Source organism: Schistocerca cancellata, chromosome 8 (genome assembly GCF_023864275.1).
Source record: "Schistocerca cancellata isolate TAMUIC-IGC-003103 chromosome 8, iqSchCanc2.1, whole genome shotgun sequence".
Taxonomy (NCBI): Eukaryota; Metazoa; Arthropoda; class Insecta; order Orthoptera; family Acrididae; genus Schistocerca; species Schistocerca cancellata.
The window spans coordinates 109,653,209-109,678,527 of NC_064633.1; the positions used below are offsets into that span (position 1 = coordinate 109,653,209).

General features: G+C 42.9%; 1 protein-coding gene across 1 annotated transcript in view; it reads left to right on the forward strand.

The window, feature by feature from the left end:
- The first annotated feature begins 9,676 nt into the window (after positions 1-9,676).
- LOC126094930 (modular serine protease-like) overlaps positions 9,677-25,319 on the forward strand; it is a 327,160-nt gene continuing 311,517 nt past the window's right edge. Inside the window, exon 1 of the mRNA XM_049909577.1 lies at positions 9,677-9,781. Coding sequence (XP_049765534.1) covers positions 9,727-9,781 — 55 coding nt within the window. The 5' untranslated portion in view covers positions 9,677-9,726. The remainder of the gene's footprint in view (positions 9,782-25,319) is intronic.

Below are 25,319 nucleotides of genomic sequence, written 5' to 3' on the forward strand. Positions count from 1 at the left end.
TAATAAATCAGACAAGAAGGCTAGGTGAGTGTTTCTACTAGACAGAGCGTTGTCAGAATCTCACTTGGACAGTGAACTGACATCATGTACTTTCAGTAAGATGGACATAGAGAGATTGTGGGCAAAGTTAAGCAGATTGTAAATTGTGATCTGGAGAGTTATGTGAGGACGAAAAAGACCCACGATGGTTTAATAACGAAATCGGAAGATGCTGAGGAAGCAGATGTTGCTGCACTCTCGGTTCAAGAGAGAACGTACAAGTAACGACAAGTAAGACGTTCGTCTGTGAAAAAATCTACGCACGAAGCATAAACCGCTACCACCTCACACCTCAGCGAAAGATCTGGCAGAGAACCCGAGAAAATTCTGATCCTATGTAAAATGTCTAAGGCTTTCATTCAGTCCCTTGCTGACCACTCTGATGTGGCAGCTGAAGATAGCAAAACGAAAGCCGGGGGTTAGAATTTAACCTTCAAGAAACCGTTCGTGCAGGAGAACCGTACAAACATACCATCGTTTGACCATTGGACAGACTCCCGTAATAAGCACACTTGGCATAGAGAAACAACTGAAAGATTTGAAAGTAAATAAATCACTAGGTCCGAATGGAATCCCAGTTTGGTTTTACAAAGAGTACTCTACGGCATTAGCCTATTATCTAGCCTGCATTTATCGTGAGTCTCTCGCCCAGCACAAAGTCCCAAGCGACTAGAATAAAGTACACTTGACTCCACTATATGAGAAGTGTAGAAGAACAGACGTGCAAAATTACAGACCGATGTCCTTAAGTTCGTTTTGCTGCAGGATCCTTGAACATATTCGCAGTTGGAATACACTAAACTTACTTGAGTCTGAGAAGCTTATGTCCACGAATCAGCATGATTTTAGAAAGCATCGTTCGTGTGAATCTCAGTTTACCCTTTCCTCACATGATATACTGAGAACTATGCATGACGGGCAACAGGCAGATGCCATATTTCTAGATTTCCGGAAGTCGTTTGACACGGTGACTCGTTGCAGACTGTTAACGGAGCTACGAGCTTATGGAACAAGTTCACAGTAGCTCGAAGACTTCTTAGGTAACAGAACCCAATATGTTGTCCTCGCCGGCGAGTGTTCATAAGAGGCAAGGGTATCGTCAGGAGTGCGCCAGGGAAGTGTGATAGGACCGCTGTTCTTCTCTATATACATAACTGACTTGGCGGACAGACTGGGCAGCAATCATCAGTTGTCTGCTGATAATGTTGTGGTGTACGGTAAGGTATCGAAGTTGATTGACTGTAGGAAGATACAAGACGACTTAGACAAAATTTCTAATTGGCAGCTAGCTATAAATGTGGAAAAATGGCAGCTAATGAGGATGAGTAGGAAGTACAAACGTGTAACGTTCGGATACAGTACGAGGTGCATTCAAGTTCTAAGGCCTCCGATTTTTTTTCTCCGGACTGGAAAGAGATAGAAACATGCGCATTGTTTTAAAATGAGGCCGCGTTCATTGTCAATACGTCCCAGAGATGGCAGCACCGTACGGCAGATGGAAGTTTACCGCCAGCGGCGAGAATGAGAACTGTTTTAAATACTTAAAATGGCGACGTTTTCCTTACTTGAACAGCATGCAATCATTCGTTTTCTGAATTTGCGTGGTGTGAAACCAATTGAAATTCATCGACAGTTCAAGGAGACATGTGGTGATGGAGTTATGGATGTGTCGAAAGTGCGTTCGTGGGTGCGACAGTTTAATGAAGGCAGAACATCGTGTGACAACAAACCGAAACAACCTCGGGCTCTCACAAGCCGGTATGACGACATGATTGAGAAAGTGGAGAGAATTGTTTTGGGGGATCGCCGAATGACTGTTGAACAGATCGCCTCCAGAGTTGGCATTTCTGTGGGTTCTGTGCACACAATCCTGCATGACGACCTGAAAATGCGAAGAGTGTCATCCAGGTAGGTGCCACGAATGCTGACGGACGACCACATGGCTGCCCGTGTGGCATGTTGCCAAGCAATGTTGACACGCAACGACAGCATGAATGGGACTTTCTTTTCGTCGGTTGTGACAATGGATGAGACGTGGATGCAATTTTTCAATCCAGAAACAAAGCGCCAGTCAGCACAATGGAAGCACACAGATTCACCGCCGCCAAAAAAATTTCGGGTAACCGCCAGTGCTGAAAAAATGATGGCGTCCATGTTCTGGGACAGCGAGGGCGTAATCCTTACCCATAGCGTTCCAAAGGGCACTACGGTAACAGGTGCATCCTACGAAAATGTTTTGAAGAACAAATTCCTTCCTGCACTGCAACAAAAACGTCCGGGAAGGGCTGCGCGTGTGCTGTTTCACCAAGACAACGCACCCGCACATCGAGCTAACGTCACGCAACAGTTTCTTCATGATAACAACTTTGAAGTGATTCCTCATGCTCCCTACTCACCTGACCTGGCTCCTAGTGACTTTTGGCTTTTTCCAACAATGAAAGACACTCTCCGGCTGCTATTGCCTCAGCGATTTTCCAGTGGTCAAAACAGACTCCTAAAGAAGCCTTCGCCGCTGCCATGGAATCATGGCGTCAGCGTTGTGAAAAATGTGTACGTCTGCAGGGCGATTACGTCGAGAAGTAACGCCAGTTTCATCGATTTCGGGTGAGTAGTTAATTAGAAAAAAAATCGGAGGCCTTAGAACTTGAATGCACCTCGTATTGCTAATGTATTGCTTGACAGGGTCAAATCGTTTAAATATCTGGGCGTAACGTTGCAAACCGATATGATATAGAAGGAGCATTTGAGAACAGCGGTAGGGAAGGTGAATGATCGACTTCGGTTTATTGGGAGAATTTTAGAAAAGAGTGGTTCATCTGTAAAGAAGATCGCATGTAGAACGCTGGTGCGACTTATTCTTGAGTACCGCTCGAGTGTTTCACATTCGTACCAGATCAGACTAAAGAAAAACATCGAAGTAATTCAGAGGCGGGCTGCTAGATTTGTCATGGGCAGGTGCGCACAACACGTAAATCTTATGGAGATGCTACGGGAGCTCAAATGGGTATCCCTGGATGGAAGGCGACGTTTCTTTCGAAAAACACTGTTGTGAAATTAGAACCGGCATTTGAAGCTGACTGCCGAACGATTCTTCTGCGCGTAAGGACCACAAAGATAACATACAAGAAATTAGGGCTCATACAGAGGCATATGTTGTTGTTGTTGCGGTCTTCAGTCCTGAGACTGGTTTGATGCAGCTCTCCACGTTACTCTATCCTGTGCAATCTTCTTCATCTCCCAGTACCTGCTGCAACCTAAATCCTTCTGAATCTGCTTAGTGTATTCATCTCTTGGTCTCCCTCTACGATGTTTACCCTCCACGCTGCCCTCCAGTATCAAATTGGTGATCCCTTGATGCCTCAGAACATGTCCTACCAACCGATCCCTTCTTCTAGTCAAGTGGTGCCACAAACTCCTCTTCACCCTAATTCTATTCAATACCTCCTCATTAGTTATGTGATCTACCCATCTAATCTTCAGCATTCTTCTGTAGCACCACATTTCGAAAGCTTCTATTCTCTTCTTGTCTTAACTATTGATCGTCCACGTTTCACTTCCATACATGGCTACACTCCATACAAATACTTTCAGAAACGACTTCCTGACATTTAAATCTATACTAGATGTTAACAAATTTTTCTTCTTCAGAAACGCTTTCCTTGCCATTGACAGTCTATATTTTATGTCCTCTCTACTTCGACCATCGTCAGTTATTTTGCCCCCCAAATAGCAAAACTCCTTTGCTTCTTTAAGTGTCTCATTTCCTAATCTAATTCCCTCAGCATTACTCGACTTAATTCGACTACATTCCATTATCCTCGTTTTGCTTTTGTTGATGTTCATCTTATATCCTCCTTTCAAGACACTGTCCATTCCGTTCAACTGCTGTTCCAAGTCCTTTGCTCTATTTGTGAGTGGTACAGGAAAGAAAATTACTAGTAGTAGTACAGGGTGCCCTCCGCCGCGCACCGTACGGTGGCTTGCCACTTGCCGTGTCTCCATGTAGACGCACTTGTAGATGTAGTAACAATGAGTTCGGCTGAATGAGTGAGTGAGAAAGGACAACTTGGAGTGCATCGGTACGAGTGACTTACAGCGATGGACTAGTGAGTGTGAATTAGTTACACTTAAGGGAGCTTGTGGGAGTTTGAGGTAAGTTGCATACTAAAAAAGACGCGAATATGTTCAAGTGCCAAAATTTTAGAGAAAATTTTAAAGTTGTTGAGGAAGGTAGAATGAGGCAGCTGGTAGTCACGTTTGAGTCTATTAAAATGAAAAGAAATATATTCGCATTTCTTTTTGCTCCGATAGGAGAATTTGTTCCACTGGTAATGTATAATCGATACGTCAAAAAGATAATAATGCAAGCTTCAAATGAATTCACAGAATGATTTGTTGAATGGACAGTAAAATAAAGAAGTTAGTGTGTCGTTGAGACCATTGTGCTTTGTGTATTATCAGGTTTGACCTAATGCTATGGCGTACGATACGAAATGCACCCATGCATGTCCGAAACAACATTGCATTGTAATTCGGATAACACAGGCACTGAAATTTCGCATTAATCTGTCGACACTGGGCAAGCGACTTTCAAGTATAATGTCTCTCCTGTACGGGAATATACATAATGGATGTACGAGTTACGGGTTGTAGACATTTGGTTAATGACATACGGAAGTTGGAGCCTGACCGTGAGTCGTCCACGGATAGCCAAATGGTGAGGCGACCGCTCGTGGCAAACGGGGAATCCGGGTTCGAGTCCCAGTACGGCACAAGTTTTCAGTGTCGTCATTCCACTATACAGCTGATGGTTGTCCATATTTGTAACTGCGAATACATCCTATGTACCGGTCTGACAGTGAAAAATGGACGCCCAGTGCAGAAAAAAATAGTTCAAATGGCTCTGAGCACTATGGGACTTAATGGCTGAGGTCATCAGTCCCCTAGAACTTAGTTCTCTACTTAAACCTAACTACCCTAAGGACATCACACACATCCATGCCCGAGGCAGGATTCGAACCTGCGACCGTAGCGGTCGCGCGGTTCCAGACTGTAGCGCCTAGAACCGCTCGGCCACTCTGGCCGGCCCAGTGCAGAAAACCATTCCAAAATTGTACGTTGCTCGTGGAATAACGGTGAAACGCATATTGCAGATTACTTGAGAACGAGGGGAAAGATTAGCTTAGGGAACAGGCTAGAGTGAAAGTGTGATAGGTTAATGGAAGTACAGATGTAGCTACGCGGATTGATGTTAGATGGACCCCCAGATGTTCTTTCAGCTTGCCGAAGAGTTGGAAATGACATGTTGTAATACAGAGGGATCAAAAAAAAGTATCCACTGTTTAAAGTTCATAACTGGCAAAATAACTGACGGTTTCATCTTTGGTAGTGTAATATTTTGTAGTTCCGGCAATCGCCACACAAGCGTTGTATTGCGTTGTTTTGTTTTGTCAGATGACAGTCCCCAGATAGTCAGTGTTTTGTTCTTAGTTGCACCTGGTTACTCGAGTAAACATGGCTGGCGCAAGGCTTACATTCGATGAAAGGAAGTCAGTTTTGAAGTAGTATTTTAAGTACGAAAACATTCGCAATGGCGAAGTGAGTATCAAACAGAGCCTCCGACACGTTTAACGATTCGTCGTGTTCGAGACAAATTTGAAGCCGAAGGCTGTGTTAAAGATGTACACAAACAACGATCTGGACGTCCTGTAACAGTAACAAGTCCAGCTAACTCCCGTCGTGTGTTACAACAATTCACTCACTCACCACAGAAGTCTGTGAGACAGTGTGCCCGTGAAACTAGAGTGCCGGCCGCGGTGGCCGTGCGGTTCTGGCGCTGCAGTCCGGAACCGCGACGCTGCTACGGTCGCAGGTTCGAATCCTGCCTCGGGCATGGGTGGGTGTCATGTCCTTAGGTTAGTTAGGTTTAACTAGTTCTAAGTTCTAGGGGACTTATGACGTAAGATGTTGAGTCCCATAGTGCTCAGAGCCATTTGAACCATTTTTTTGAAACTGGAGTGAGTCGCTCAAGTGTGCGGCGATTTTGAAGACAGCAAAGTGGAAGTACTACATCCCACGATTGCTACACTCAATGAACGAGGACGACCCACATCGTAGAATGGAGTACTGCTAGTGGTTTACTAACATGGTGCGCAACGATGAAGAGTTTGCAGAGATGATTGTGTGGTCTGATGAGGCACAGTTCAAACTCCATGGTACAGTAAATCGCCACAATTCCATCTACTGGGCCGCCGAAAATCCGAACGTCCATGTAGACAAAGCCGTGAATTTGCCAGGAGTAAATGTGTGGTGTGGGTTGTCTTACCGGGGCTTGATTGGGCCATTCTTCTTTGACGGCACAGTTACCGGTGAGGTGTACCTTCAGAAGCTTCAGACATCTATTTTAGCTGCCATCCGAGACTTGTATGGAGACGGAAGAGTTTACTTTCAACAAGATGGTGCCCCAGTCCACCACCAAAATCGTGTTAGAGCGTATCTCGACGAAAATCTACCAGGAAGATGGATAGGCCGCAGAGGTGCTGTGGAGTATCCACTACGTTCCCCAGACCTAACTCCTCTGGACTTTTACCTGTGGGGAACACTAAAGGACGTCGTTTATCGACAAAAGCCACGCAAATTGGATGATCTTCGAGAATCCATCGTACATTCATGTGCAAATATCCAACTGAACATGTTGCAGTCAGTAGTTCGTGCTGCAGTTCGGCGCATCGTTTGTGTGTGGTTGTTAATGGTGACCATTTCGAACACCTACAGTGATATTTTTAAGTTGGACTTTAAGCTACACTTTCACCAGAAATGAGACAACTCCGTCTATTAGTTTGCAAGTTATGGACTTTTAAAGAGTGGATATATTTCTTGGACCCCTCTGTATCTGGACTCTGTGGCACATCAGCAACACACTCGTCTGTGCGGCCTCGGCCAACTTGCTGGCTCCACTTCACCACGACTCGACGCGACATAGCATTTCGTCCGTATACCGCCAAAATTTCACTGTGAATGTGCGTGCAGTTTTGACGGTTTGTCTACAAGAACTGTGCTGTCACGCGTAATTCAGCTCTGATGTACGTTTCCAGTTGCTGCGCCATTTCTCTTAGACGCTGCCGTGCATCTGTTTCCAGTACTGCAGCAGAATTATGCCTGTTGGACTCCCGGAACGTTTACTCTTCTCAGACAACGCGTTGCTCTTGTTGCGTAATGGTCTTAACGTGGAACGACATGTGTAACTTACTTTCTGAAGTCCCTACGTATAACTTCAGACTATTTTACTTCTTTTCTCAAATATTACGTGGCGTGTTTTTTAAATAAGTACCGTTTTTAAAATAAAAAATGGCGTGCTAAGATATCTCAATAATTTTATTTTTACATGAAAGCCTGTACCTTAATCTACTTTTCTACATAATTTCCGTCGATATTGAGGAACTTGTCATAACGTTGTACCAGTTTTTGAATACCCTCCTCATAGAAGTCTGCCGCCTGACTTGTTAACCACTGCATCACCACCGTTTTGACTTCTTCATCGTCTTGAAGACGCTGACCGCCCAGGTGTTTCTTCAAGTGCAGGAACAGATGGTAGACACTGGGCGCAAGATCTGGGCTGTACGGAGAATGATCTAGAGTTTTTCATCGAAAAGATGTGATGAGATCTTTGGTCTGATTCGCCACATGCAGCAAAACGATGCCCTTGCTCAACTTCCATGGACTGTTGCTTTGATTCAAGTGTGACGTAGGCCACCCATGTTTCATCGCCCGTAACAATTTGGCTTAAGAAATCATCACCGTGGTTGTGATACCGCTCAAGGAAAGTCAATGCACTGTCTAAACGTTTGGTTTTGTGCACATCCGTAAACATTTTCAGTACCTAACGTGCGCACAATTTTCGGTAATTCAAGTGCTCGGTCACAATGCCACACAAAACACTACGAGAAACATTAGGAAAGGACCTTGTGGATGACATCGGAAGTTCACTGAGGCGTTTTGCGGATGATGCTGTGGTATATCGAGAGGCTGTAACAATGGAAAATTGTACTGAAATGCAGGGGGATCTGCAGCGAATTGACGCATGGTACAGGGAATGGCAATTGAATCTCAATGTAGACAAGTGTAATGTGCTGCGAATACATAGAAAGAAAGATCCCTTGTCATTTAGCTACAATATAGCACGTCAGCATCTGGAAGCAGTTAATTCCATAAATTATCTGGGAGTACGAATTAGAAGTGATTTAAAATGGAATGATCATATAAAGTTGATCGTCGGTAAAGCAGATGCCAGACTGAGATTCGTTGGAAGAATCCTAAGGAAATGCAATCCGAAAACAAAGGAAGTAGGTTACAGTACGCTTGTTCGCCCACTGCTTGAATACTGCTTAGCAGTGTGGGATCCGTACCAGATAGGGTTGATAGAAGAGATAGAGAAGATCCAACGGAGAGCGGCGCGCTTCGTTACAGGATCATTTAGTAATCGCGAAAGCGTTACGGAGATGATAGATAAACTCCATTGGAAGACTCTGCAGGAGAGACGCTCAGTAGCTCGGTACGGGCTTTTGTTGAAGTTTCGAGAACATACCTTCACCAAGGAGTCAAGCAGTATGTTGCTCCTTCCTACGTATATCTCACGAAGAGACCATGAGGATAAAATCAGAGAGATTAGAGCCCACACAGAGGCATACCAACAATCCTTCTTTCCAAGAACAATACAAGACTGGAATAGAATGGAGAACTGATAGAGGTACTCCGCCACACACCGTCAGGTGGCTTGCAGAGTATGGATGTAGATGTAGATGTAGATCCCGCAAGGAGGAAATCGTAAAGCGTCTGTTTTCTCTCACCTTATTGTCCACTTCCTGCACTAAACTTTCATTAACGACCGAAGGACGCCCACTCCGTTGTTCATCATGCACATTTGTGCGGCCATCTTTAAATGCTCTCACCCACTTTCTTACCATTCCATCACTTATAATGATTTCTCTGTAAACTGCACAGATCTCACGATGAATTAGTGCCTGTAGCACTAAGAAATCTGCCCGCCGGAGTGGCCAAGCGGTTCTAGGCGCTACAGTCTGGAACCGCGCGACCACTACGGTCGCAGGTTCGAATCCTGCTTCGGGCATGGAAGTGTGTGATGTCCTTAGGTTAGTTAGGTTTAAGTAGTTCTAAGTTCTAGGGGACTGATGACCTCAGAAGTTAAGTCCCATAGTGCTCAGAGCCATTTTGAACTAAGAAATCTTATAACACCCCGTGCTTCACAGTCGGCGGGACGCACGATTATCGGAGGCATCTTAAACACTCAGTACACGACATAAACAATGAAGAATCAGACTGTAATGGCGTCAGTGTGTAGATTAAGGTACAGGCTTTCATGTAAAAAAAAAAATTGAGATATCTTAGCACATCTATTTTTAAATTTCAGAGCGTTACTTACTTTAAAAACACGGCTCCTATAACGCAAGGGAATTAGGTGGTTACCGTAGTCCAAGAGTGCAACCGCCTATTACTTCGATGTGGATAGCACACCTTGCTTCGGAGAACACGCGGAGAGGACAGGAACTTCCGTGTTGACGACCGCCTGGGGGCTGTGACGTCATACGGCCAGTCGGCAAGTAGCGGCATTTGCGGTGGACGGCGGGCCTCGCCGCCAGCCAGTAGAGCCGCAGCTGGCAGCGGGCGAGGATGGGGTCTTCGTCGTGGTCGTGGCTGCTGCACTTGGCGCTCTGCTCGCTTCTGGGTGAGTTCAGATTCGTGTCGTCTGTTTTTACGTGCTTAATGTCCGTCAGCCAGGTTTAACACCCTGAATCTCCAGGGTTTAGCAACGGTCTCTCGGTTCGCTTCGACCTTCGGACTGCACAACTCACTTGGCGTAGAAAAGGCGTGCGAATCTCAACAGATGACACGAAAAATGCCAGTTTATCAATAACTGTTGTTAAGTTGTCTTGAGTTAGAAGACGAGTGTCTCCTGTGCTAGCCTCTTCATCTCTGGCTAACTACTGCACCTGCATCCACCAGAACCTGTTTACTGTAGTCACGATTTTGTCGCCCTCTACATTACCACGTTATAGCCCTACTCTCCCCTCCATATTACGATTCCTTGATGTCTCAGGATGTGTACTATCAATTGATCCCTTCTTGTAATCAACGTGTGCCATTATCTACACGATCTACACATTTATTCATTAATATTCTTCTGCAGCACCATATTTCAAATGCTCGTACTCCTTCTCACAAGGGAACCTCCCCATCGCACCCCCCTCAGATTTAGTTATAAGTTGGCACAGTGGATAGGCCTTGAAAAACTGGACACAGATCAATCAAGAAAACAGGAAGAAGTTGCGTGGAACTATGAAAAAAATTAATAAAATATACAAACTGAGTAGTCCATGCGCAACATATGCAACATCAAGGAGGTTGTAGCGTAAGGAGTGTCGTGGTCCCGTGGTTAGCGTGAGTAGCTGCGGAACGAGAGGTCCTTGGTTCAAGTCTTGCCTCGACTGAAAATTTTACTTTCTTTATTTTCACGAAGTTATCATCTGTCCGTTCGTTCATTGACGTCTCTGTTCACTGTAAGAAGTTTAGTGTCTGTGTTTTGCGACCGCACCACAAAACCGTGCAATTAGTAGATGAAAGGACGTGCCTCTCGAATGGGAACCGAAAACATTTGATCGCAAGGTCATAGTTCAACCGATTCCTCCACAGGAAAACATCTTATGTATTCTATACGACACTGGTGACGGCATTTGCGTCACATGACAGGAATATGTTGTCGACCCACCTAACTTGTACACTTAGCGAATGGGTAAAAAGATTCTTCTACCTTGCCCGATTTAGGTTTTCTTGTGGATCTGATAATCACTCCGAAAAAAGTGATGAAAACATAAGAGTTTGTCACATAAACTGAAAATAAAAATTTAAACTTTTCGCTCGAGGAAAGACTTGAACCTAGGACCTCTCGTTTGGTAGCTGCTCTCGCTAACCACGGGACCACGGCGCTCCGTAACACGCATTGTCCTTGATGCTCCCTATCTTCGCATGGACTACTCAAATTGTATATTTTACTAATTTTTTTCATACTTCCACACAATTTCTTCCGGTTTTCTCGATTGATCTGTGTTCAGTTTTTCAAGGCCTATCCACTGTGCCAACTCATAACTAAATCTGAGGGGAGTGCAATGGGGAGGTTCCCTTGTAATAAGTGCCTATTTTTCGACGTTTGGCAATATTATGAAAAGGATGGATTGCTACCCACCATATAGCAGAGATCTTCAGTCGCAGATAGGCACAACATAATATTGTCAACACTCCATCGTGGATTTTCCATTGTTTCGTATCTGTCACGTTTCACTTTCGTACAAGGCTACGCTCCAGGCAAATACCTCCACAAAATACTTCTTACACGTAACTTTTTATTAGATGTTAGCAAATATCTCATTTTCGGAACTGATTTTCCTTCTATATCCCGTCTGCATTTCCTCTCTGGCCATCGTCAGTTATTTTTCTGCCCGAACAGCAAAACTCGTCTGCCACGTGGGGTTAGCCGAGCGGTCGAGGCACTGCAATCATGGACTCTGCGGCTGGTCCCGGCGGAGGTTAGAGTCCTCCCTCGGGCATGGGTGTGTGTGTTTGTCCTTAGGAGAATTTAGGTTAAATAGTGTGTAAGCTTAGGGACTGATGACCTTAACAGTTAAGTCCCATAAGATTTCACATACATTTGAAAAAAACTCATCCACTTTTACTGTCTCATTTCCTTTTCTAATCCCCTCAGCATCGCCTGCACTATACTACCTCTGTTTTACATCTGTTAATATTCCTTTGATCTCTTTCCAAGGAACTATCCATTTAGTTCCACCGATCTTCCAAGATCTTTGCGGTTTCTTACAGAACTGCAATGTCATCAGCAAACCTTAAAGTTTTTATTTCTTCTCCGTGAAATTTATTTATGTTTACAAATTACTCTGTGGTTTCCTCGCTCAATGTGCAGACTCAATAAATAGTCCACAATCGACATTAAGCTAATAAAACTAAATGAAATTCGTATTACGTAACTTGCGAAATTGTCTCAAACAAATTTTTGAGCATGAAAAATAGCTCGTGAATCCACTGTCATCTCAGCACAGGTATCTTAGCCATTCAATTTTTTGAACTTGTAATTACCCGTAATCATATATTGCACCGTGTATCTAATAAAGCCTGTATCAGCATAAATATCCACTTAATAAAGTTCTTGCTCTTTTTATGTTTTCACAGACATTAACAATTTAAATTCTTACGTATTTTAAGTGCACCAATATGTGACTTTCCCATTCCATTGACTTAATGAAGAATGACAACAAATGCCGTATTAGGAATTTTATTCCAATAGTCGGAGGCATAATCTTTACGCCGCTGCTGGTGTCAGCAAACTGCTAGAGTTAATAAAGGTTGCGCTCTTGAAACACTGTGTCCGTCTTTCATCGGTTACTCATTACTGCAAAATTTGTGTGAAGAAATTAAGGTCTATAACACGTCGAATACAAGTTTTCAACGTTTAGCAACATGGTATACCACATATAACATTTTCTTGGTTAGTATGTTATACCAGATACATTATCAACAGAGTAACAAATGTGTCGTGTTTGCGCTTGTAATCGTTCTTCCAGACTGTATCTATGTTGTTACGTTGTTTTTGTCATCGTCGTCGCTGTTGTTGTGTTTCCGTCGTCTACGAACTGAACGTTTTATTTCAGCTCTTAGCGCTAATCTGTTCTATGCAAACCTCTTCATCTCTGCATAAAAACTGCAACCTACGTCCACTTGAACCTGGTTAGTCTAGTCAATACGTGGTACCCCTGTACAGCCCCCCCCCCTTACTCTCCCTCCCTCCCTCTCCCTCCCTCTCCATCTCCCTCCCTCTCCCTCCCTACTATCACGAAACTGATAATTCCTTGATGCCACGGGAAATATCATATGAAACTATCCCTTCCTTTAGATAAGTTGTACAAGAAATTTCTTGTTTCCCCGGTTCGATTCAGAGCCTGTCTATCTAATCTTGTGAAGCACCAAATTTCAAAAAGCTTCAAATATCTTCTTGTCTCAACTGCTTATCATCTACGTTTGACATTCGTAGAAGACTGTAGTCCAGACAAATACTTTCCCAAAAGACTTCCTAACACTTGACTTTTTTATTCTACGTTAAGAATTTTTTTTTCAGGGAAGCTTTTCTGCTGTTGTCAGACTGCGTTTTCTGTCCTCATCAATTGTTCTGCTGTGCAAATAGCTTAACTGTAATTTCCTAATCTGATTCCTCAGTAACATCAGACTTAATTCGAATACATGCCCACAACCCTTCTTACAGTTTTGTTGATTTCATGCTATTAACATTTTCAGGGAACTATCTATTCTGTTCAAATGATGTTGCAAAAACTTTGCCATCTCTGATAGAATTACAGAGTCAGAAGAAAAAAAGTTATTAGTCCTTCTCCATGAAATTTATTAAATTTTCTAATTTTTCTTTGATGTAGTACTTGCTCAGTGAATAACACTGATTACTGGTATGGTTTCGTTGTATACTTGCGTTCCATCTTTAGTAACTTTGTCGTCGACGGTATGTTTAACCCTAAGTTTCGAACCTTCCTTCGTGCAACTTCGTAAAGAGGGTGAAATCGTCACTTTGTGGAGCTTGCCACTAGTTAGCAATAATCGCTGTATATAAACGGCAATGTGCGGACTGTCTCACTCACGGACTCATCGCCCAGCCCAAACCACAAACTTGAAATTTCCAGAGGGCGTTGATCTTATACTGCAGGTGTCGATTAAGGAGCGATTTTTCGATATTCCGTCCCTAAGGGGGTGAAATAGGGGACGAAAGTTTTTTTGAAAATAAGGTGCTATTAAGGCAATTTTGAAGCTAGACCTGCGGAAATTGGTAATCGTTTTCTCGATCAGAAATAAAGAAACACACGTCTCAGTATTTCTGGAAATTTATCGCCTATGAGAGTGAGATACTTTGTGAAAGATTTTTTTGAAAATAAATCATGATTAAAGAACTACTAAAACATTTGCAAAGCTACATTTATAAAAACTGATATTTGACTTCTAAGTTGGAAATAAAAAAATAGATGTTTCAGTGTTTTTGGAGACTGGACAAGCTAAGAGTGAAAGAGGGAATGAAAAGTTTAATGAAATTATTTCATTAAGAAAGTATTTTCAAAGCTAAATCGATGAAAATTTGGATTTGGCTTCCTTGTTAGAAATTAAAAAAAATTGTTTCACTGTTCTTGGAAATTCAGGCCCTGAGTGGAGTGAAATAGGAGATGGAAATTTTTAAGAAATGTTTTATTACATTAAAGTTTTGAAGCGAAATCTATGAAAGTTGGTATTTGACGTCCCGGTTAGATATAAATAAACTTGTGTTACGGGACGAAAGTTTCTATGAAATCTCGCCACAAGAACGCAAAAGGCATGGTTAACTGAAACCTTGGATTCGATCTAGCAGAATTGCTTTGTTTGTCAGAAGTACATTCGGAAAAGACCATGCTTCTATTGCCTGAATTAGCATGAAATGTTTAGCGGGTGTTGAAATTTGCGAACAACATAAAAATTCGATTAAAGAAAAACAAAAAAATACCTGTGCAGACCATTCAGTGTACGCGAGTGAAGCAGCAGGTGTTAATCTAGCTTCAGACACAGGCAGCAGCTCTGACTTACATTCAGAAGATCTTAAACGCTCTGGCAAATACCTATGCAGTTGCGGTAACTGCCTTGTATGCTTCTGAATACACTGGGATGTCCCACAGTATGCTCCAGCGTACAGTAAGAAACAAAAGTAATGAACATAGAAACAGTGCGAGGTGCGTCGCAGAAAAACCTGAGTAGCTCGGAAAACAATCTGTTACGTCATACATTTGTCATAAACTGTGCTCCTTACTCAGTTGCGGAGACCGTTCGTGTTGTAACTTAACGTGGCCGAAGTCGTTTTAATGCCTCTCAGACCTGCGTGAGGAGACTGACGGTTAAAAGACAGCCGTTTTCCTGCCAAGTCCTGCCGTATCCGGGTTTTGTGATTAGAGTCCATAATAATCTCGAAGTCGACAGGACGTTAAACCGTGATGTCTCTTCTTCCATTTCGAGAGCTGTCGTCCGCTTTTTATTAAATTTATTTTTCCACATCTCGAAATGAGGTAGGTCTGTAGATAACAATTATTAGGTTCCTCGAGGAGCGTTTGTTGCCGCCGTCGGCACACGGACCGTGCAGTCGAACGTTAACGTGGAGCGTGCCGAGTTCAACGTGCTGCTGAACGCTCAGGAGCGATGCGACTTCTGCATGCGGTTCGTGGAGCCCAACGTGGTATACGCGATCGCAACGACTCCAGCGGCACTTGAGGGATGTTTGTAGTTCGTAAATCACGCTGTTTACTCAATGGGAGCGCGTAAAATTCCTACGTTCGCTCTATTAAAACGCACATTTCCTCCAACGTCCACGAAAAGGAAAGTACCATGTCCAATCAGTGAGGACTCAAGCTAATAAAAGTTCCACTACAAACAGTGCGGTACAAATTTGGAATATTTCTCCACATAAGATGAACATTATTTCATCATTCCCACATTTTATCATCTTGTGGTGCAGTTCTTCTTGTTGTCTCCGTGCTTGCTAAGAAAATGGGATGAGAAGTTCCGCCTTATGCAATACACCTTATTTCTTTTGTTTCACCCATACATGTTTCAGCACTTTTGTGCTATCATCAGTGGGTTCTATTTATTTTTAACTGTAAATTTGTTGTTAACATATTAATATTTTCGTCGTTTACAACATTATGTAAAAGTTGCATTTATAACTTAATTGGCGAAAAGTAACATACCTTACATTACATTATTGTCCTCTTGTTTTGGTAGCTGTTATGCTACACAATATACAACATGTCATCTGCAAACAGCAAAACGTAATTTATTTTCTATTTGTTATGTATTTACGAACAGAAATAAGACTGTATCACGTTTTCTTTCTGTAACTTACAGTTTTGAAGTTGTGGTAGCTTTTCCTGTTTTGTTGGCGAAGTAGGAAAACCTACCACAACTTCAAAACTGTAAGTTACAGAAAGAAAACGTGATACAGTCTTATTTCTGTTCGTAAATACATAACAAATAGAAAATAAATTACGTTTTGCTGTTTGCAGATGACATGTTGTATATTGTGTAGCATAACAGCTACCAAAACAAGAGGACAATAATGTAATGTAAGGTATGTTACTTTTCGCCAATTAAGTTATAAATGCAACTTTTACATAATGTTGTAAACGACGAAAATATTAATATGTTAACAACAAATTTACAGTTAAAAATAAATAGAACCCACTGATGATAGCACAAAAGTGCTGAAACATGTATGGGTGAAACAAAAGAAATAAGGTGTATTGCATAAGGCGGAACTTCTCATCCCATTTTCCCACATTTTAGTAAAACCCCAAGGTCAGTCTTACTTGATCACTATTCCTACCCAGTAGCAGAATCTTTGCAACATGTGAATTACGAAGCGTAAAAGAAAAAGGAGCAAAATATCTCTATACAAGTAGCGCAAGCTGTCCTGTAAATTAAGCCAATCGAACAAAGTCGCCCTCAAAAAAGGTGAACTTATGTTTACATAACATCAAATATTATAGCATATACTAATATTAAACTAATAATAATGTATCAGAACCTAATAAAAACGCGAATGTTAGGGAAAAAAAATTTGGTAGTGTTTGGATGTAAACCACTGCCTCAATTACGAATGCATCAGCGGACACTGACGCTACTCATTACGTTATACTAAGAACACACGCTAGGTATCTAATCATATTGTCTTACGCCTTGCTAAAAACGATAATCGTAGATAATTATGTTATTAATTGAAATTTAATTATAACACGTACCAAGAACAATACGTTTTGGGTGGATCTTCAGTGTGTTGCAGCCTTCAAATAGCCTACTCACATAATACGCAAGTTACAATAATTCTTTTGCCATGGATATGATGTTTTTCATTATTTTGTTGGAACGAATCACACAGTTAACAACGGGTTTTCCAGTGATTCTCAATTTGTTGGTGCTCAGAAATGGCATATATACATATAGGCTTGAAATGAATACCAATATGGCGCCTCGCAACTCTGCAGTGAAGGGAGACGGCTTGCGTGTGACGTAGTGGCGTTGTGCCATCTCATTGGTCAACGCTCAGATGCAAGCTCGGAATATCTGACATGCCAGGTATTGCTCTGCACGTTCGGAAAGACTCCCGAACGTGCTATTCCACGCTGTGACGACAGAAACATGCCAACGCTCAACGCTCGGATGCTCGGTCCGTGTGCCGACGGCTTAAGGAAATGTCGACACGTTGTAGTTGTAGGTACCGCAGCGGTTGCGGGGAATACCCGCGAGTTTCTCCCCGCTCCAGGTGTGCCGCTTCTGCCGAAGGTCGGCAGCCCTGCGCGGGTCATCAGAGGTGCGCGTCAAGGACGCTTCGAGATTTGGCTCCAGCGACTGAGAGATACGCCGCGCTGTGCGAGCCTGGCTCCACCTGCCACTATACTGTATTCACCACAAGATATAAACATTACAACACGAATTCTTCCGCGTTCGCTGGAATCTCATTGGATTTCGTCAACATGGAGCGGAAGCCAAGCTGTCTCGAGTACAGTGAAGTTCATCCCCGGATCTTCGATATTTCCGAACCAGGGCAAAAACTTGATAGTGCCCCCCCCAAACCCCCCCCCCCCTTCCTCACACTCAGGCGTTTGAGATGGGAAGTCAAAAATTTAGAAATTTTGTAGCGAACGTCTTTCTGAAGATTTTGATATATGACACATATGTTCCAGGAAATGTAAGACATGTTGTTTTGTCTTAAATGTGCCAAGGTGCAGAACCACGCCTCTCCACACAGCATTCTTCTCACGCACGTCACAACATTTCGCTCTGTGGAATTCAGATGTGTATATTTTGTAATGGAAGCCATCAAACCTATATTCAGGGCAGTGGAAATTAAAATATCCCATAGTGCCTCTCCTATTCCCATTCGACCGCTTTGACATCCCAACCCTCTTGAAACAAACTAACAAATAATACTGGGTGGGATTACTTGTGACCAGGATAATAACAACGCCACAGAAAATTTTCACTCTTTATTGCCTATTAGCTAATAATTTTCTCTTTGGTGCGACATAAAATTAAATATAGGAAAGGTAAGCAAGACAGTACATATTTCTTCAGTCATTAGGTCCTCGCATTTTTTTCTCTCTAATGTTGCTACAGCTTTACACGGCGTGCTTTACTTTCTGCGAAAGAATCTGTTACCTCATTAAAGTCCGTCAAACATTTTGCTACATGAAGAATTGTTCAAATGGCTCTGAGCACTATGGGACTCAACTTCTGAGGTTATTAGTCCCCTAGAACTTAGAACTACTTAAACCTTGCTAACCTAAGGACATCACACACATCCATGCCCGAGGCAGGATTCGAACCTGCGACCGTAGCGGCCTCGCGGTTCCAGACTGCAGCGCCTATAACCGCACGGCCACTTCGGCCGGCACCATGAAGAATGAAAATGTCGTTGTCTGATACTGAAAAAGCCGTTAATACGAATAGTAACCAAGACTGGCGTGATTTTATTTTGTCACTGTCTGCTGGATAAAACGAAATAGGCCTTTCTAATATTGCACCAATTGTAACACATGCCACACAAGCGAGACTGTTTTCGCACAGATGGTCATTTTTATCTGCCTCATTTACAGAAACAACACGACAGAATATAATTCACGAAGTACCAATATCAAATGCCTATTACGCTTATTACAAACAAAAAATTTTATGTCAGGAAATGGTTTCACGTTTCATTCATACGATCCAGTTTTTCAAGCATGAGATCGAAAAGTAGTAGTAGTAGTAGTGGTGGTGGTGGTGGTGGTAGTAGTAGTAGTAGTAGTACGAAATTTGTATATAAATTTGGAATCGTCATATTTTTCCACATAATTTGGGTGACGTTCCCGTTTCTTCTCCGTCCTCGTTCTCACAAACAAGCTTGCCATCACCAATTCTGTAATTATTCCTGGCATTGTCAAAACATATTCTCCAGTTAACTTCACTAACCCTGCCAGAATCAACGTTCTGCTATCGCGCATTTATTCTTAGGTTAGCCGTTATTACGGCTTTGCAAGAGAAGTTTTCCGCACTAATCCGAGAGTAGATCTTCAGAGGCTACTAACCGGGGACTGTACAACTGGCCGTTAATAATGTAGCGACCTGGTAAAAATTTTCTGTTAAAATGTCGTTTTCTTGGATACATCGAGAAGATAATATGTAATCTTTCTTACCTTTTTATTTCTGTTAGGCGTTTACTTCCGCTCTGGTAGTATGAATCTATGGATTTCTTTAATGAAAGTTTATAATTTCTTGATGCGACGGGGATTCCCCTGGCAGAGACATCACGTACACTTTGCGCGCGCATTCAAAAGTCAACTTATGATTCGTTCAGAAATCAGAATGTGTTCAAAAACCAACAGGGATGCGTTTCAAAATCATATGAATATTCGATAAACCAACGTGTGCTGCGTGCTAGGTATGAAACAAGATTTTTTTCTTGAAGAATATGAATTTGGTCCCCCCTGAAATTTCAGCACGGGCAAATATAACGTAACAGTACCAGTGTAGAGTCAGCGCTGGATACGGTGGCACATGCGCTGGGCGAGTTCATTCGTCTGTTCAGAGGGGAAGGCCGACAGTTTTGGCCGCCTTTAGGCCGGTCGGCGATGATAGAATCCAGGCGTATGCCCTACAATCTTTCTCAAACGATTTTGTGAAAACTATCCAGTAAAAAAATATCAGTTTTGCATTACTTATAACTTTATACGTGTGTCAGGTTCATGATGATGTGACCATCATTTCATTAATGGTCATAGTTACTGTGATATATACATGGAAGTAAGAAATTCGAAAAAGGTAGGAAAAATAGGGGTCGCTATGATTCTGGGTTTGGTGCATATTACATAATGTTGCCGATATTAAATTTAGCTACACATCGAATTTTTCTTTAGACTTGGATGGAGGACTCAGTCCGTCACCAACCTCAAGAAAATTGATCTTATGTAGCACACTCGTTTGCGATAGCGCCGCACCAATAGTAAAACCAGAGTGAAATATCCATAACATTCTTCATATTTAATAAATTATTTGAGATATCGACAAGCGATTTTGGCAAATGAAAGCACAGAAAGAGGAGAGTATTTTGCCATGTGTTTATTATGCATCACTTCATTATCTACCGCGTTATTGCACTAACTAAAGACTTTTTTAATGACAGAATTTAATTTTTATGGGCCATCAATAGTTGCTGAAACGAAAGATGCTATGGGTCTGAGAACAACATAATTGAAGACATTACACATTCATTTTGTACCAAGGATGCGCTTTTTCGTAGGCTGCTGACCTTACTGTTCCTCACGTCCTCACTTAATAAACCACTGTTTCAGAATTCTCTCGCAATTGTCTGCACAACATGTTAGCGAGGTGACATTTTAGAAACTCCGCTGTGTTTTGGCAAAATAAGCAGATTTTAACGTGGCATCAAGAGAAATCTGTAGGTTTCATTCAAGATTCGCCAATCGTGACTCTTCTCCGTAAGATGTTAATGGTTAATAAGCCAAGCGAAAGTAAGAGCTTAAGTTTAGAACGGCACTTCTCCTTCAATGCTTAGCATTTCCCGTACAGCACCTGACTGTAACCCCGCACCACTACCGTTCTTCACACGCATGCCACCGAGCGGGGTGGCGCAGTGGTTAGACACTGGACTCGCATTCGGGAGGACGACGGTTCAATCCCGCGTCCGGCCATCCTGATTTAGGTTTTCCGTGATTTCCCTAAATCGCTCCAGGCAAATGCCGGGATGGTTACTCTGAAAGGGCACGGCCGACTTCCTTCCCAATCCTTCCCTAATCCGATGAGACCGATGACCACGCTGTCTGGTCTCCTTCCTCAAACCAACCAACCAACCACGCATGCCGACTGCTACTGGCTACGGTATTTTGCGCAGACTCTACGTGTGCTACAGCTGCTGACTTTGTTTACATCAGGTTTATTCTTATGAAGAACGAAGCGTGGAGGCAAGGTGTGTCGCCGGACTGTCGGTGCTACCTGATGCCACTGGCGAGCGCCTTGCGGTCGGAGGCTTTCTTATGACGTGTCTCTACTTGGAAGAAAACTTCCTCAAGTCGGTTACAGAAGCTATTTCTGCAAGTTCTTTGGCTTGAAAACACCCCCAGAAAGTCGACTTCTATAAGTTTTATCAGCTTGCAGAAGTAGCTTCCTCCACTTAGTGGAAACAGTTTGTCGCCCCCTTACTGCGAGTACTTGCCGAACTTGTCGAGCGCTGAAAGTTATTCCCAAACTTGTACAAGTTTTGTATGTTCAATTCCGATGCGAAAATATCATTGTCGAAAAGCAAAATGGCGCAAAGACAGGCAGGCCGTAACAAATGTATCATTGGAACCCCTAAACATACACTACTGGCCATTAAAATTGCTACACGACGAAGATGACGTGCTACAGACGCAAAATTTAGCCGACAGGAAGAAAATGCTGTGATATGCAAATGATTAGCTTTTCAGAGCATTCACACAAGGTTGGCGCCGGTGGCGACACCTCCAACGTGCTGACATGAGGAAAGTTTCCAACCGATTTCTCATACACAAACAGCAGTTGACCGGCGTTGTCTGGTGAACTTTGTTGTGCTGTCTCATGTAAGGAGGAGAAATGCGTACCATCACGTTTCCGACTTTGATAAGGATCGGATTGTAGCCTATCGCGATTGCGGTTTATCGTATCGCGACATTGCTGCTCGCGTTGGTCAAAATCCAATGACTGTTAGCAGAATATGGAATCGATGGGTTCAGGAGGGTAATACGGAACGCCGTGCTGGACCCCAACGGCCTCGTATCTCTAGCAGTCGAGATGACAGGCATCTTATCAGCATGGCTGTAACGGGTCGTGGAGCCATGTCTCGATCCCCTAGCCAACAGATGGGGACGTTTGCAAGACAACAACGTTTGCAGCAGAATGGACTATAAGCTCGAAGACCACGGCTGCAGTTACCTTTGACGCTGCATCACAGACAGGAGCGCCTGCGACGGTGTACTCAACGACGAGCCTGGGTTCACGAATGGCAAAACGTCATTTTTTCGGATGAAACCAGGTTCTGTTTACAGCACCATGGTGGTCGCTTCCGTGTTTGGCGACATCGCGGTGAACGCAAATTGGAAGCGTTTATTCGTCATCGCCATACTAGCGTATCACCCGGCGTGAAGGTATGGGGTGCCATTGGTTACACGTCTCGGTCACCTCTTGTTCGCACTGACGGCACTTTGAACAGTGAGCGTTACATTTCAGATGTGTTACGACCCGTGGCTCTACCCTTCATTCGATCTCTGCGAAACCCTACATTTCAGCAGGATATTGCACGACTGCATGTTGCAGGTCCTGTACAACCCTTTCTGGATACAGATAGTGTTCGACTGCTGCCCTGGCCAGCACAGTGTCCAGATCTCTCACTAATTGGAAACGTCTGATGAATGGTGGCCGAGCAACTGGCTTGTCACACTACGCCAGTCACTATTCTTGATGAACTGTGGTATCGTGTTGAAGTTGCATGGGCAGCTGTACCTGTACACGCCATCCAAGCTCTGTTTGACTCAATGCCCAGTCGTATCAAGGCCGTTATTACGGCCAGAGGTGGTTGTTTTGGGTACTGATTTCTCAGGATCTATGCACCCAAATTGCGTGAAAATGTAATCACATGTAAGTTCCACTATAATATATTTGTCCAATGAATACCCGTAGTCCAGTGAAACTGTCAGAAAAAAAGCATGTACCTTGCAAAAGGTGGGGTAGAAGAGTTTATTTTTTTAACTCGTTCATATTGTTGGAATTGTTAGAAAACCAAGTTTTGCCAACAAAATTTCTCTTGGGAAATCTTTCTGCAGTCAAAAAACTTCGAAAATTTCGGACTTTTTTCAGTTTTTTCAAAATATCTCAGTTTCATTTGCTCCTATCGCTTTGACGTCTAGTTTCTTTTTTAAAGAGCACAAAATTCTCTACAAATTTGAATTTTACCATTTTTTCTACTCCCAATATCTAAGACGCTACAGCGTGTCAAAAAATACCAATTTTCCAAATTTCGCGCAAAGTGGCAAATTACCTAATTTTTGAACACTGTTATTTCAGTTTCTATTTGTGTGGTATAAACATATTACTCATCATGTTATTCACTGGAATTTACCATCTCACTCTGCTGCAGGGCCAGGACAAACAGCATCATGTTCAGTAACTACGAACACATTCACGTCGGATTGCGTGAAGTTTATTTGTGTTACAATATGTAATACGATTGCATGCAGGTGCCGTACATTTTCTTCAGTTGATTGACGTTAATGATCAGTTATAAGAAAAAGTTTGTAGGAATTGTTCTTTAGCGGACAAAAGCGTATTTATTCTTTGGCGGGCGAAAGGCAATTATCTCTAGTGATTGTTCACAGCGCGTTGACAGCTATTAGCACACAACAATAAGGGTCCTACAGTTTGGAGTCGCTTCCATTCAGTATATGTTGTGGTGCTGAAAATGAGTATGTCTGACATGAATTTGTGTTTCATTTGCGAAAAACTGTCGTGAGTGGTGGATGCAATGTGAAAAACAAAGGACTGAGCGCACTTATCGATTGTAGTGCTAAACGCAGGGAGTCTGCTCACACCCGTTTTTTGAAAACGCTCAGTGAAGTGATGGTGCATGAAGCATGCTACAAGAAGTACATTAATGAGAGAATGATAGCAGCTAGCCTTCGACATCCTCAGGAACCAACAGGCGTGCTACGTCGGTCGCAGGAAAAAGGTTAGTTCATGTTCAAAGAGAAATGCTTCTTATGTACAAAAGGGAATTCTGATGACTTTTTAACCAAGCAGTTAAGACTGCCATATGTCAAACGAAATTTTGATGGAGGGTACCTTATCCAAAAAGTGACTTGGACTCGAAATGTTTGCTTCAAGTCAATAGCCCAAAGCTATGTTTCTTACCTGCAACGTCAATTTGGATCTCAATTTGCTATTGTATTTGATGGGTATCCATGTGAGGGAGACAAATGTAGCACAAAGAGTGCTGAGAGGATTCGTAGGTCCATAAAACATTTTTCGGTTGACGTTGTAGTTGAATCAGAGATGGTGAACCAAGTCCCTCAGGACAAGTTCTTGTACAACGAACGAAAGAAGATGCGTTTGATCACACTTCTTAAAAAGGAATTTCTGGAGTGTAGTGGTTTTGGTTTGGTTGTTTGGGGAAGGAGACCAGACAGCGTGGTCATCGGTATCATCGGATTAGGGAAGGATGGGGAAGGAAGTCGGCCGTGCCCTTTCAGAGAAACCATCCCGGCATTTGCCTGGAGTGATTTAGGGAAATCACGGGAAACCTAACTCAGGATGGCCGGACGCGGGATTGAACCCTCGTCTTCCCGAGGAGTGTAGTGTTGAAGTGTACCAGGCACAAGAAGATGCTGACATTATGATTGTAACATTTGTCATTTCAAGAACCAAAGATTTTGGAAGTGTTGTCATTGTAGGAGAAGATGTTGACCTGCTTGTGCTCATGACCGGTTTGGGGCAAGGCATTGAAAACTTATTTTTCTTAAAGCCAGGAAGAGGAAATGCAGAAGACAAGTGGTTTTCCACTGCATCTTACAAGTTTGACAGTGAATATATTCTGTTCACTCACGCCTTTAGCGGATGTGATACAACATCCGCTTTTTTTGGTCAAGGAAAAATTAAGTGCTGCAAAATTGTTGCGAAAAATGAACACCTAACCTCAGCGCTTTGCACGTTCAATAAACCACATGCTACCCGTGAAGAAATAATAACAGCAACAAAACAAGTTACCATCGCATTGTATAGTGGAGGTGTCAGCAGTTCCCACACACTAGACCATTTGTGGGTACCAGCTATTCGCCAAGTCTGCCACAAAAAGCAAACTGAATCTTGCACGGTTGCCACCTACACTAGATGCTGCACAACATCATTCGTTGCGGACTTACCAACAAGTCCAAAGTTGGATGGGAAACTTGAAACCTCCTGAGAAATGGGCCTGGAATCAGTGACCACGGTCCAGTACCCGTTATAATGAGCCAAGATGCAGCACCTGAAGCACTTCTTCACGTTGTTTCATGCTCATGCAAGCTGAACTGTGGCGGAGCGTGCTCCTGCAGAAAAGCGGGTTTGAAATGTTCTTCAATTTG